The sequence below is a fragment of the Podospora pseudoanserina genome, chromosome 5 (assembly GCF_035222485.1).
Source record: "Podospora pseudoanserina strain CBS 124.78 chromosome 5, whole genome shotgun sequence".
Lineage (NCBI taxonomy): Eukaryota > Fungi > Ascomycota > Sordariomycetes > Sordariales > Podosporaceae > Podospora > Podospora pseudoanserina.
The window spans coordinates 3,850,628-3,862,744 of NC_085924.1; the positions used below are offsets into that span (position 1 = coordinate 3,850,628).

At 54.4% G+C, this 12,117-nt stretch overlaps 4 protein-coding genes across 4 annotated transcripts; 1 reads left to right on the forward strand and 3 right to left on the reverse strand.

Moving 5' to 3' along the window:
* The first annotated feature begins 163 nt into the window (after positions 1 to 163).
* msh2 lies at positions 164 to 3,469 on the forward strand. Its single transcript, XM_062948192.1, has 2 exons — positions 164 to 405; positions 463 to 3,469. The coding sequence occupies exons 1-2, from the start codon at positions 382 to 384 to the stop codon at positions 3,196 to 3,198; spliced, it is 2,760 nt and encodes a 919-aa protein (XP_062799604.1). The 5' UTR covers positions 164 to 381; the 3' UTR covers positions 3,199 to 3,469.
* Positions 3,470 to 3,702: 233 nt separating this feature from the next.
* Positions 3,703 to 5,551, reverse strand: RPN3 (26S proteasome non-ATPase regulatory subunit; the record flags this gene model as incomplete). Its single annotated transcript, XM_062948198.1, has 3 exons — positions 3,703 to 3,846; positions 3,918 to 5,263; positions 5,317 to 5,551. 3 exons carry the CDS (start codon positions 5,549 to 5,551, stop codon positions 3,703 to 3,705), a joined length of 1,725 nt encoding a protein of 574 aa, XP_062799605.1.
* A 1,044-nt stretch (positions 5,552 to 6,595) lies between these two features.
* On the reverse strand, positions 6,596 to 8,966 carry TAF12 (Transcription initiation factor TFIID subunit 12; the record flags this gene model as incomplete). Its single annotated transcript, XM_062948193.1, has 3 exons — positions 6,596 to 6,853; positions 6,912 to 7,724; positions 7,752 to 8,966. 3 exons carry the CDS (start codon positions 8,964 to 8,966, stop codon positions 6,596 to 6,598), a joined length of 2,286 nt encoding a protein of 761 aa, XP_062799606.1.
* Positions 8,967 to 10,220: 1,254 nt separating this feature from the next.
* Positions 10,221 to 11,276, reverse strand: QC764_509430 (uncharacterized protein; the record flags this gene model as incomplete). Its single annotated transcript, XM_062948194.1, has 1 exon — positions 10,221 to 11,276. One exon carries the CDS (start codon positions 11,274 to 11,276, stop codon positions 10,221 to 10,223), a length of 1,056 nt encoding a protein of 351 aa, XP_062799607.1.
* Positions 11,277 to 12,117: the final 841 nt, after the last annotated feature.

Genomic DNA, 12,117 nt, shown 5'->3' on the forward strand with positions numbered 1-12,117 from the left:
TATACAGTGGTGGAAGGGTAAATTACAAGAGAAGTGAACAATGGCAAGTAATATTCACTTGGTCTGCAATTGTCAATTCACTTGAGCTGCTCCCGGAGGTGGGGTGGTGACCGGAGCTTTAATTTTTTAGTGCAGGACAGTGGCAGAATTACCCCACCACAAGCTGGGGTTACCGGGCGGTGAAGGCTTAGTTGGTTGGCTGGACAGCGCGCTGAGGCGCGTCTTCTTTAATTGAGTCGCGTCTCCCAAGACCAGGGGTGGGCAAGTCACCTAAATTGACAATCCCGACATTTTGGTTCCCCATCCATCTCAACTTCGGGATGTCACCAAAGCCTGTACAACTTTGAGAGTGTACAGAACCAAATCACAGCCACAGCCAACATGTCTTCCAGACCAGAGCTCAAGGTAATACTGACCTTGTCTTCCTCAACTGCTGAACATGTCTAACAAAGACACCAACAGGTCGATGATGAGCACGGCTTCATCCGATACTACAAGTCCCTTCCCAAGGTCGACGAGGACGTGATTCGCATATTCGATCGAGGTGACTGGTACACTGCACACGGAGAAGATGCCAATTTCATCGCGCGCACTGTCTACAAGACCACCTCGGTTGTCAGACAACTGGGCAAAAATGACCACACCGGCCTGCCATCAGTCACCATGACTGTCACCGTCTTCAGGCAGTTCCTTCGGGAAGCGTTATACAAGCTGGGAAAGAGAATCGAGATTTATGCCAGCCCCAACGGCCGCATGAACTGGAAGATTGTGAAGCAAGCCTCGCCAGGCAACCTGCAAGATGTCGAGGACGAACTTGGAGGGCAGTTCGAGGGGGCGCCAGTGATCTTGGCCGTCAAAATCACAGCCAAGGCATCAGAAGGCAGGACGGTTGGCGTGTGCTTTGCCGATGCCAGCGTAAGAGAGCTCGGTGTCAGCGAGTTTCTCGACAACGATCTGTACTCCAACTTTGAGTCTCTGGTCATTCAACTCGGCGTCAAGGAGTGCCTCATGCAGATTGACAAGGCAGAGAAAAACAAGGATCCAGAGCTGGCAAAGCTGAGACAAATCCTCGACAGCTGTGGTATTGCCGTTTCGGAGAGACCAGCAGGCGAGTTTGGCACCAAGGACATTGAACAGGATCTGGCAAGGCTGCTGAAGGACGAGCGGTCTGCGACGTTACTCCCACAGACCGACTTAAAACTTGCTATGGGCTCAGCAGCTGCTCTGATCAAGTATCTTGGTGTTTTACACGACCCTTCCAACTTTGGACAATATCAGCTCTACCAGCACGACCTTGCCCAGTTCATGAAGCTTGATGCCGCCGCGCTCAAAGCCCTCAATCTCATGCCCGGTGCCAGGGATGGTGCCAAGACCATGAGTCTGTATGGTCTCTTGAACCACTGCAAGACTCCTGTTGGTAGCAGGCTGTTGTCTCAATGGTTGAAGCAGCCCCTGATGGACAAGGCCGAGATTGAGAAGCGTCAGCAGCTTGTCGAGGTGTTTGTCAACGACACTGAGCTTCGACAGACTATGCAGGAGGAGCACCTCAGGTCTATCCCTGACTTGTACAGGCTATCCAAGCGCTTTCAGCGGAAGAAGGCAACCCTCGAAGATGTCGTCAGAGCTTACCAGGTTGTCATCCGCCTGCCCGGCTTCCTAGGCACACTCGAGGGAGTGATGGACGAAGCCGCCCGTGACCCCCTCGATGAGGCTTACACCAACAAACTCCGCGAGCTCTCCAACAGTCTAGTCAAACTCCAAGAAATGGTCGAAACCACCGTCGACCTCGACGCCCTCGAAAACCACGAGTTCATCATCAAACCCGACTTCGACGACGGCCTCCGCGTCATCCGCAAGCGCCTCGACAAGCTCCGCTCAGACATGGACAAGGAATTCTCCGAAGCAGCCAACGACCTCGACCAAGAGCGTGACAAGAAGATCTTTCTCGAGAACCACAAAGTCCACGGCTGGTGCATGCGCCTGACCCGGACAGAAGCAGGCTGCATCCGCAACAAGTCCCGCTATCAGGAATGCTCAACCCAGAAGAATGGAGTCTACTTCACCACCAAAACCCTCCAAGCCTACCGCCGGGAATTCGACCAGCTCTCCCAAAACTACAACAGAACCCAATCCGGCCTCGTCAACGAAGTTGTCAGCGTAGCAGCCTCGTACTGCCCCGTTCTCGAAAAGCTAGGCGGCGTCCTCGCCCATCTGGACGTGATCGTCTCCCTCGCCCACTGCGCAGAGAACGCCCCCGTCTCCTACACCCGTCCCAAAATCCACCCACGAGGTCAAGGACAAACGATCCTCACCGAAGCCCGCCACCCCTGCATGGAAATGCAAGACGACGTCACCTTCATCACCAACGACGTCTCCCTCACCCGCGACAGTTCTTCCTTCCTGATCATCACAGGCCCAAACATGGGCGGCAAGTCAACCTACATCCGCCAGATAGGCGTCATAGCCCTCATGGCACAAATCGGCTCCTTCGTCCCCTGCGAGTCGGCCGAGCTGACCATCTTTGATTCGATCCTCGCCCGCGTGGGGGCAAGCGACTCGCAACTAAAGGGGGTATCAACCTTTATGGCCGAAATGCTCGAAACAGCCAACATTCTCAAGTCAGCCACCTCCGAATCCCTGATTATCATCGACGAGCTAGGCCGCGGAACGTCGACGTACGACGGGTTCGGTCTCGCGTGGGCGATTTCGGAGCACATAATCCAACAGATCGGGTGTTTTGCCCTGTTTGCGACTCATTTTCATGAGCTGACCGCCCTCGCGGAAAAGTACCCGCAGGTTCAGAACCTGCATGTTACGGCGCATATTACGAGCGACAGGGACGTGAAGAGGGAGGTGACGCTGCTGTATAAACTCGCTCCGGGGATCTGCGACCAGAGCTTTGGGATTCATGTCGCCGAGCTGGTGAGGTTTCCGGACAAGGTTGTCAGGATGGCGAAGCGGAAGGCGGACGAGCTGGAGGATTTTACAAGTAAGCACGAGGCGGGGAGTGTCAAGTATGGGAAGGGGGATGTGGAGGAGGGGAGCGCGTTGTTGAAGGATGTGCTGGTGAAGTGGAAGGATCAGGTCAAGGGGGGGGGGATGACGAAGCAAGAAATGGTGGAGAGGTTGAGGGAGCTGGTCAGGAGCGATGAGAGGTTGGAGGGGAATCCGTTTTTTCAGAGTGTGAAGGCTTTGTAGGGGGATGATGGGTTCGAGGGGGAAGGGTTTCAGTGTGGACATCATAAGATTTTGTAATGCGTTTGCTTTCGGACACTGGCTGGGTTGGTCAAGGGTAGGGGAAGGGTTATGGGAGTAATGATTTGCATTTTGAGCAATGGCAAAGAGGTTGTGTGTTTACATTTTGCCATGAGCAAAAGGCGGGGCAAGAGTCAGCTCATATGTTGCGAAAGAAAACTTGAAATAATACAAACCTTTTGCCATCCAATCCCATGTCAGATCACCGGAGGAACAGTATCAAAACAACGCTGCTCATATTTCTCACCGCGTCTTCGTCTAATTCTCCCCATCCCCCCTGCCCCCTTCCAATCTCTCGCTGCCTCCCCTCCCACCCTTCCCCAATATGGTAGTGTAAGTTGTAAAGGTACAAGAAACATCAAAAAGAGAGACCAGAGGCTGGAGCGAGAAAACGAGGTTAAAAAAAACTACAGTAAACGTCCCCGACACGCGCACCCACCCCCCAAATTACATCCCCTCAAACTCCCCCCCCAAATCATCCTCGTCCAGATCCCCCTCTTGAATCTCCTTCGCCATCTCCCTCTCCCTCTCCCTCGCCTCCTGAGCGTTCTTGAGTTCAAGACGGTGCTGGTTCATAGGGAACCTCATAGCCTATCATCATCATCATCATCATGTCAGCAACCTCATTCCACTCATCTCACAATCAGTCGGCGCAGACGTACCTTGACACTCTCATCATGCAAACTCAAACAAGCCCTGATCCGATCGTGAAACGTCTCCCCCGGCTCGCTCGTGGCGTAAACATCCCCCACCTCCTTGCTCTTCATGTACCCCTTCTCCCTATCCAGCGTCGCCTCGATAACCCCATCCCGGATCGCCTTGGCCACGATGTACTCGGCGCTCTCCTCGCTGCCAAGATGCAGCCGGATGCAGATATCCCGAAGCGAAATCCGGCTGTAGCTCAAGCTCATCATCCGGATCCCCGTCTTGATGACGTTCTGGCGCAGGCGCAAGATAAGAGTATACGTCCCATCCCGGCGGAAGGTGTCCCCGTGCTGAGCAACAACGCTCTCAAAGTCCTCCAAATCACCCACCCGGACAGCCCGGACGAGCAAAAAGTAAGGGTGGAGCGAAGCCTCCATGGCAGGCTGTCGAAAGGTCGCGCGGTCGGGGATGTCGCCCATCAACAGCTCAACCACAAGCAACAGCTTGGTGGCAGTCTGGCCGAACCCAAGAGCACACGCGCTAGAAGGCGCCTTGCGTGTGGCGGCGGTCAAGTGGTTGTGAGCCTCAGTATAAAGCAGCTGAATGGCCCGCACCTTGCCGAGATAGTACAAGTACCTCGCAACCTGGTTATTCGCCGCATTCTCGGGAAACTGCGTGTGCGAAACCAACAAATCCGCCTGGGAAATGTGCGATGTCAACAGGTAGCTCCGGAGCAGCAGCACAATAACCGAAGCCTGCGTGTCCGTATCCTTGCGCAGAACCGCCGTCCTCAGCGCAGCAAGCAGCGTCGGCCGAATCGTCACAATCGTCGACTGCGACGACGGCGGCAAGGGCGCAAGCTGCTCGGCAAACAGCTCAAAGTAAAAGTACACCTTGGCCGAAAGCCCATCGAGCGCACGACGGTTGAGCTCCTGGATCTTCTCAATCAGGTACCTCGAAAACTCCAGCCCCTGCTGCCACTGCTTGCCGTCATGCAGCAACACCTGCGTGAGAATGCCCAAAAAGACACCAATCTCGGGAATAACCTCCTTCTGCTCCTTCTTCACCCCATTCTTCCCAGAACCAGCCTTGGTCGTCGGCTCACTGTCAATCTCCATCTCCCCTCCCCCTCCTCCCACCTTCCCACCCAGTTGCACCTCCTCCCGTCCAATCGCCTTCAACAAACCAACCGCAATCTCGGCCCCAGACGAGCTCGCCATGTACGTCTCAGCAACAACCCTCGCCAAAACATCCCCCGTCAGCCGTTTCCGAATCGACGACACCGACCGCAGCGCACGAAGGGTGAATCGAGCATCAAAAAGCGCAACGGCACGGTCCAAGAGGGCAAAGTTGCTCTTGATGTCTGTTTTCCTCGTTAATCACCACCACCACATCACCACACGGGATGAAACCTACCAGCAACAGTCTTCTCAACCGGATCCTCCCCCTCCCCCTCATTCTCAACCCCCTCCATAACCACCACATCCCCCTCCACATCCTCCTTCTTCTTGCTCGGCGGCACAACAACCGTCATCTTCTCATCCTCTCCCTTCTTTCCCTTGCCCTTCATTTTGTTGTTGTTGTTGTTGTTGTTGTTGTTGTTGTTGTTCCCTCCTCTGGCAGGTTCCCTGTCGGGTGTCTTTCCAGGCATATTTTGTCGTTCGTCGTTTGTTAACCGAAACACCCGCCCGCCGGTTGAGTTCGGTTTCGATCGTCACGCTTGTCTGTAGTGTCGTTGTTGATGTCAGCCAAAACGAACCTAGGCAGTAGATAGATAGGTAGCTCGTGTTGGGAGGAAAGTGGCACGCACGCACACGTACTCGGTCGACTGCTCTTCGTCGAAAATAAATAACTCGTGGAGAAAACTTCAAGGTCAATAATTCCTTGAAGAAGAAAGAAAGAAAAAAAGAAAAAGTCGTCAAACGTCGATGCAAGAAAGCTTTGCCTTGCCTTGCCCCCCAAAGATGGATTGATTGATTGTGATGAGCGAGCAGTCCACACAAAGCAAGCAGCAGCCGAACGAACAACGCGGCAGCACGGACCAACAGGCAGGCAAGGCAGCGGTTCCAAGTACGCAGCCCTGGCCATCGGTACCTGAGGTTTTGCCCGCAACTGGCAGGCGTGCGGAGGTATCTCATTGGGCGCCCGGTACTTGCCATTGCAGCTGGAAGCTCCCTGACCCACTTTCGGGCAGAGGCTGAACCACTGGGATCAGCTCTTGTGACGTTGTCGATTTGCTGCCTGTTGCCCCACCTTTTCCCTAATTGGGTCTTACAGCAACTTGACGTCTTCTCCCGTTTTGTCTCGAGATGATGAGACATTGGATATCACATATGTAGAAACACTCCCTCAGAGATGACAGCAAAAGCGATTGATTAACAGCCCGACCTCAGACCAAGGCTACGCTGCTACCCTACATGACTAAGCATGATGACTGGTTTCCTTTTCATGTAATGATCCCTCCCGCCCCCCCCCTTATTCCCTCCAAAATCCCAAGGTATCAGTAATTCCCCCCATCCCATTCCATGCCTTGCCATGACGCCCGAGACGAAAGAAGAAAATAGAAATAAAAAACCCGCCTTACAAAACCCATACCAACACATAAAAAAAGCGACTGTGCTCCGTCTAATTACTTTTGCTCAAGCCAAGCATGAAAACCCCTCTGTAAAAAGAAAGGACGAAAAAAAGAGAGAATCTAAAGATCCCCCTTGCCAGGCACAACCTTGGCCGCCTGAACAGCACTCATCTTCTTGATCCAGGAGCTGTTGGGCTGCATCTTCCTGACGGTCCTAAGCTCCTCGGAAGAATAGCCTGGGATGCGGATATTGTACGTTCGTTCCAGGACAAGCTGCAAGTCACGGATCTCGAGCACCTTAGACCCGCGCTCCTTGGCGTTGCGGCAAGCCTGATGGAGGACATTGTCGATGAAGGCATCGGCGAGGTTCAGTACCGACTATGGCAAAAAGTTAGCAACTGTGAAAGAAAAGAGATAAAATGAATGAATCGCTGACCTCTTCAACATCCGGAGTCAACATGTTGCCATCTTGACCCTCGGCAGTCCCACCGCAAACCTGGCGAACCAACTCGTCGAGCTTCTTCTTGTTAAGGATGCGCTCGCCCTCGCCTTCGATCTGGTAGGCTGGCGTCTTGGGGAGGACGGGCTGGTTCAAAACACCGCCGGCAGTGCCGCCTCCACCGCTGAGCGTGGGACGACCGCTGCCAATGCCGCCAATGTGCGGCACCGGTTGAGGAGCCTTGATGGCCTTCTCATCCAAAGTCTTGGGGATGGCGAACTTGGTGTTCATGGCGGAAGCTTGGGTCTGAATCTGTTGTTGCGATGGGTGCGCGTGAGAATGACCTTGCGGGCCTGTTGCGATGGAAGCCGACGGAGGTGGAGCGCTGCCCGGTGTCGTGTTGGGCGGGGGTCCAGCAATGGATCCGGGGCGGGACTGCGAGGCCGAGTTGACAGCGGCAGCGTTGACAGCCGCGGCGTGAGTAAGTGGTTGGATATTGCCGATGGTGGGAGTCGCTGACTGGGGAGTCTGGATGCGGGCCGAGTTTTGGGTAGGAGTTCCGGCCGAAGGTATGCCGCCGCGCGCAGCAGCGAGTGCAGTGTTGAGAGGCGCAGGCACCGGAGTGGGTTGGGTGCCAGGCTCAACCTTAATGGCCTGGGTCGGAGGCTGTGAATGCGACTGTGACTGCGACTGTGGCAGAGGCACTTGGTTGGACGGCGCTTGTGAGATGGGAGTGGTTTGCGACTGCACCGGAGTGGCCGGGGTCTGGGATGGAGTCTGATGCGGGTGCTGCTGTGCTTGCGACGGTGCCTGCTGCTGCTGCTGCTGCTGCTGCTGCTGCTGCTGCTGCTGCTGCTGCTGCTGTTGCTGTGGGGGCTGGTTGTTGTTCACTGCTCCAGGTCCCGCCATGCGACCCGCAGCCAGCTGCTGCTTTTTGGCAGCTTCAAACGCTGCACTGACGGCTGCCGTGGCTGGCTGCATTGCTCCTCCCGGCACACCAGTCACCCCCGCTCCACCAACACCTGCTCCAGCCTGGCCTGCTGCCGCTGCTGCATCACCACCACTACCACTGCCAGCTCCCGGAGTGCCGTTGGGAGTGCTGCCTGGTTTGTTGGTAACGAACTGTTTCCTGATACTATTCGCCAGATTGAGCCCCTCGTTGTGCATCTTCTCAAAGATCTCCCTCTTCTTCTTGATCTGCTCTGCATCGTTCGGTGACAGCCCAGGTTTCATCAGTGCATCAAGCTGCCTCATGCTGTTCCTGCTGGTTTCCGACTGGATGAGAGCCCGGGCGTACTGGTTCTTGACCGTCTCCAGCCACTTTGCTTTGTCAGTCGTGTTGGCCGGCGGGGTGAAGATGAGTTCAGCTATGTGTGAAGCGATATAAGGCGGCATCGGGCGAGGTTGCCCCTGAAGAGCTCGATTTGCGCCCCCAGCCACCTGTCCAGCCTGGCCTCCTGTCTGCGCTTGACCCTGAGCCTGAACCCCTCCTGGCATTCCGCCAGCGCCCTGAACATTCGGTCCGGCATTGCCCTGGTTGGCCTGGGCTTGTCCGTTGTGTTGCTGAAGCTGTTGCTGCGCCTGCTGCTGGAGCTGAAGCTGCTGTTGGAGCTGAAGCTGCTGCTGTTGAGCCTGTTGGGCGGCCTGGGCTTGTTGAGCAGCGCGTTGCTGCATTTGCTGCTGCTGAACTTGAACCTGTGTGGCCTGGTTAACTTGGTTCGCTTGTGCTGCCTGCTGAGCATGCTGTCGACGGCTAGTGACCTTGGAGGCTAGCATGCGACCGAAGTCGGCGATCTTGTTTTTCGCAGTCATCTGCTCCTGGGAACCCGGGGGGGAGTTGTCGTGCATTTTCCAGAGCGCAGCCAGACCCTGGGTATATTTAGACTTCTCTTCGGCCGTCAGGATGTGGATTTGCTGCATCTGTTCTGGCCGGTATAGTGGAACATTGTTCGGGGGAGGAACACCGGTCGGCCGGTTCGGGACGCCACCAGGACCTTGAATTCCCTGACCATTCGGCTGACCAGCCATCCCCTGGCCGGGCGCTTGGTTCATCTTGTCCGCTTTGTTCGGAATGACAGAGGGATTGTTCAGGTCGCTACTCTGGAGCCTGTACCGGGTCGCAGCCGCTTCGAGACCTTGTATCGAGCGAGTATCTAAAGTAGGGTCAATTAGCTGCTGATGTGGAAGCAGAAGTGTATGCCTCTGTGATAGGGAAAAAAAAAGCGAAGCGTCTCCAAAGACAGAAGATTTCTCGACGGGCTTGTTGACAGCCCTCGATTTGATGACGAGGGGAGATGAAGTTGAGGAAGATGAAGTCGAACAACCTGGAAAGGTGACGCGAGGCGTGTCGTTGAAATCGTGTCGGAACTTACCGCAATATGGTAGGGGGACAATGGTCCGTGCGGTTTGCCATATATCAGAGCCTTACTGCCAGCACTTTGCCGTGAACTCTTGCAAATATTTTGCCAACTTGCTGCTTGATCAAATTTGCAAAGAAAAAAATATCTTAGCATTGATATTGGATAGTCTAGCCCTACGAAAAGGCGGAGTTTTCGAGACCCGCGCCGGCGCCCGCGCTCTTGTCTTCTGTAGACATCAGGGGAAACAGGGAGCTCACAAGTCCTAAACAACAGAACAAAGCATTGAGCAGAAAAGAAGTGGCGGAATCTTTTGAGCGAGTAAAGGCATTGCTCTTCATGAAATCTCAGTCAAATCTTTTTCTCAAGTCCACGAACAATTCTTCTTGCCTGTAGCTGTTTTGCCAGTGTCTGTTTGGGAATATAGCACTCAGGCTTGTCGAGTGCCTCACCAAATTGTGAATAAAAAAAAGGGCACCAGATCACTACACATTAGACGCTGAAACAGTTCTTCAAGCTGTCTGATGACAATCCAAGGACCGTGACAGTCTTTTGAAGCCTCTTGGGCATAGTCTCTGAGTTGGAGTCTCCATTCTTGTCCACAATGTGCTCAGCTACACACCTACTGAAACTAATAATTCCGAGCTTCAGGGCCTGCATCAGCAAATCCACGATATTCAAACACTCCAATGATCAAGTTAGAGAGGATCAAGCAGCGGGATCCAGACACTCCATCAGGTATTCATCGTAAATCAAGCAAAGCAGTCGTCATCACAATGTTCAAATCCTCTTACCCCAACAAAAAGTAAATTTCCCGGGCAATGCTTCCACATTTCATATTCCAATCATCAACTCATAATCATAATCATCAACATCGTCATCGTCATCATCATCATCATCATTAAATCTCTTCCCCCCTCTCCCCGCCCCCATTAAATTACTTCCCACCCTAGGGCGAATCCACCTCCATGCTAACATACTCATAATAAGGCAACTCCCTCGCCAACTTCTCCCCCACCCCTCCCACCTCCAAAAAGACCCCATCATCCGACTCGGGCTCATCCAACTCCTCAATCCTCGACGTCCTCGCCTCATGCTGAAAAATCGAGCTCCTCCTTCTCATGTGATGATCCACCATGCTAACCCGTCTCCTCATCCTCCTCCCCCCCGTCTGGTCCTCCGACGAATTTGGCCCCAGCCAAGGCTTCAAATCCTCCAAATCAGTATCACTCCCGATGCTCTCACTGATGGTCCTCTTCCCTATGCTCCCGCTCGTCATCCTCCTCTTCTTCTTCTCCTCCCTCCTCTTGATCAAAAACTCGCGATACTCGGCCTCGTCGAGGTCCGTCTCGTCAGACTCATCGTCGCAATTGAGGTTGTGGAGGCTGAAAATAAACGTCCTGTCTATTACCGCCGGCCGTCTCGTCCTTGAGCGGGAGCGGCTGCGGTTGGACTCGGCGTATTCAATGTAATCCGGCCGGAGAACCCCATCTCTCTCGTCGTCGCTGTCGGCAAAGTCGGAGAGCTCCTCAATGACGAAATTGGAGTCCGTCTCGGCGATGACACGGCCGATTGTGATGGAGGCTGACCGGCCTATCCTGGCCGATATGTGTGGAATCTGGGGTAGAAGTGGGGATGGCTCTAGCTGTGGCTGTTCAGGGGTCGCGGACCGGGATGGCCCGGCGGGTTGGGAATCGTTGTCGGATTCGTCTTCCGACGACGAGGAAGAGGAACAGCTGGTGGTTCGTGGTGATAATTGATCTGGCCGACTGCCATTGAACGCCACCGGAACTCCTCCGGTCGACAAAGGGGGGGGCGCCATGGGCCGGAGGTGATTATGGTGGTGGTGGTGGTGACGGGAGTGTGGAAGCGGCGGCGGCGTGGGCGCAGACACCCCGGGGGGCGGGGGGCTGCTTTTGCGGCCAAAAACCGGGGAAGCCGTTCGCGGGGTCTCTGGCGGAGAGGTAGGCCCGACGTTTTGAGAGATTTTCCCGTTGGGCCACATGGTAGGTCTAATAAGTATGGCGATGCAAGATTTGCTTTTTTTTTGATTTTTTTTTTTGGACTTGCTGCAAAAACCGGTGACGGAATTTCTATGCCCTCCGTTTCGGATGGGTAAAACAAAAGATGCTTGCTGCTGGGGTAGGTACTGTCACAGCGGTGTGTGTCGAGTGGTGCCAGTCTCGTCTGGGGAAACGTCTTATCGATTGCCCGCTCTCGTGGGAGAGAGTGTGGGGGTTACCGAGCAAAAGAAAAAAAGATGGCGGGGAAAAGATGGAATGGCGCGCGCGCAATACTGTGCTGTGCTGTGCTCTGCTGCGATGCGATGCAAGTAATGCTGGCTGGCGGGCGGAATGGCGTGAGTAGGTAGATGTACGGTACGGGAACGGGGTGTTTTCAAGGTGTCAAGACCCAAAGAGTGAATCTCCAACGAGGAGAAGATATCGGACTTCGGTTGGTTGTCATGATAATATCGATCCAGAGTCTAGGTGCGGTTCCGTGCAGCCCAGGCTGATTCCCGATATTGGGGAACGTGTCTGAGCAGGATCGAAAAGCAAGCAATCGGGAATTGCGGGGTGCTCGATAAAAAAGGACTGGTTGGTTTGCGCCGTTGCGCTACGCTGGTGGTGCCGACGAAGGAGCTGACTGATGAGGGACTGACTTGTCTGACGGGTAAGCCAGTGTGTGGAAGCCGGCAGCTCGGAGGGGCGAGGTTGTGTGTCCGGTGTGTGTCGTAGAATAAATGAATTGTCCGTCCGAGCAACAGAGGACAAAAACAAAGCAGCTGACGTCTCTTATCGGGTCCGGAGATGGCTTTTTATCACAGGGCTACTACATATATACTC

Coding starts and splice junctions, on each gene's coding strand:
- msh2 (XM_062948192.1), top strand. CDS start 382: ATGTCTTCCAGACCAGAGCTCAAG. Junction 406..462: donor CTTCCAGACCAGAGCTCAAG/GTAATACTGACC, acceptor AGACACCAACAG/GTCGATGATGAGCACGGCTT.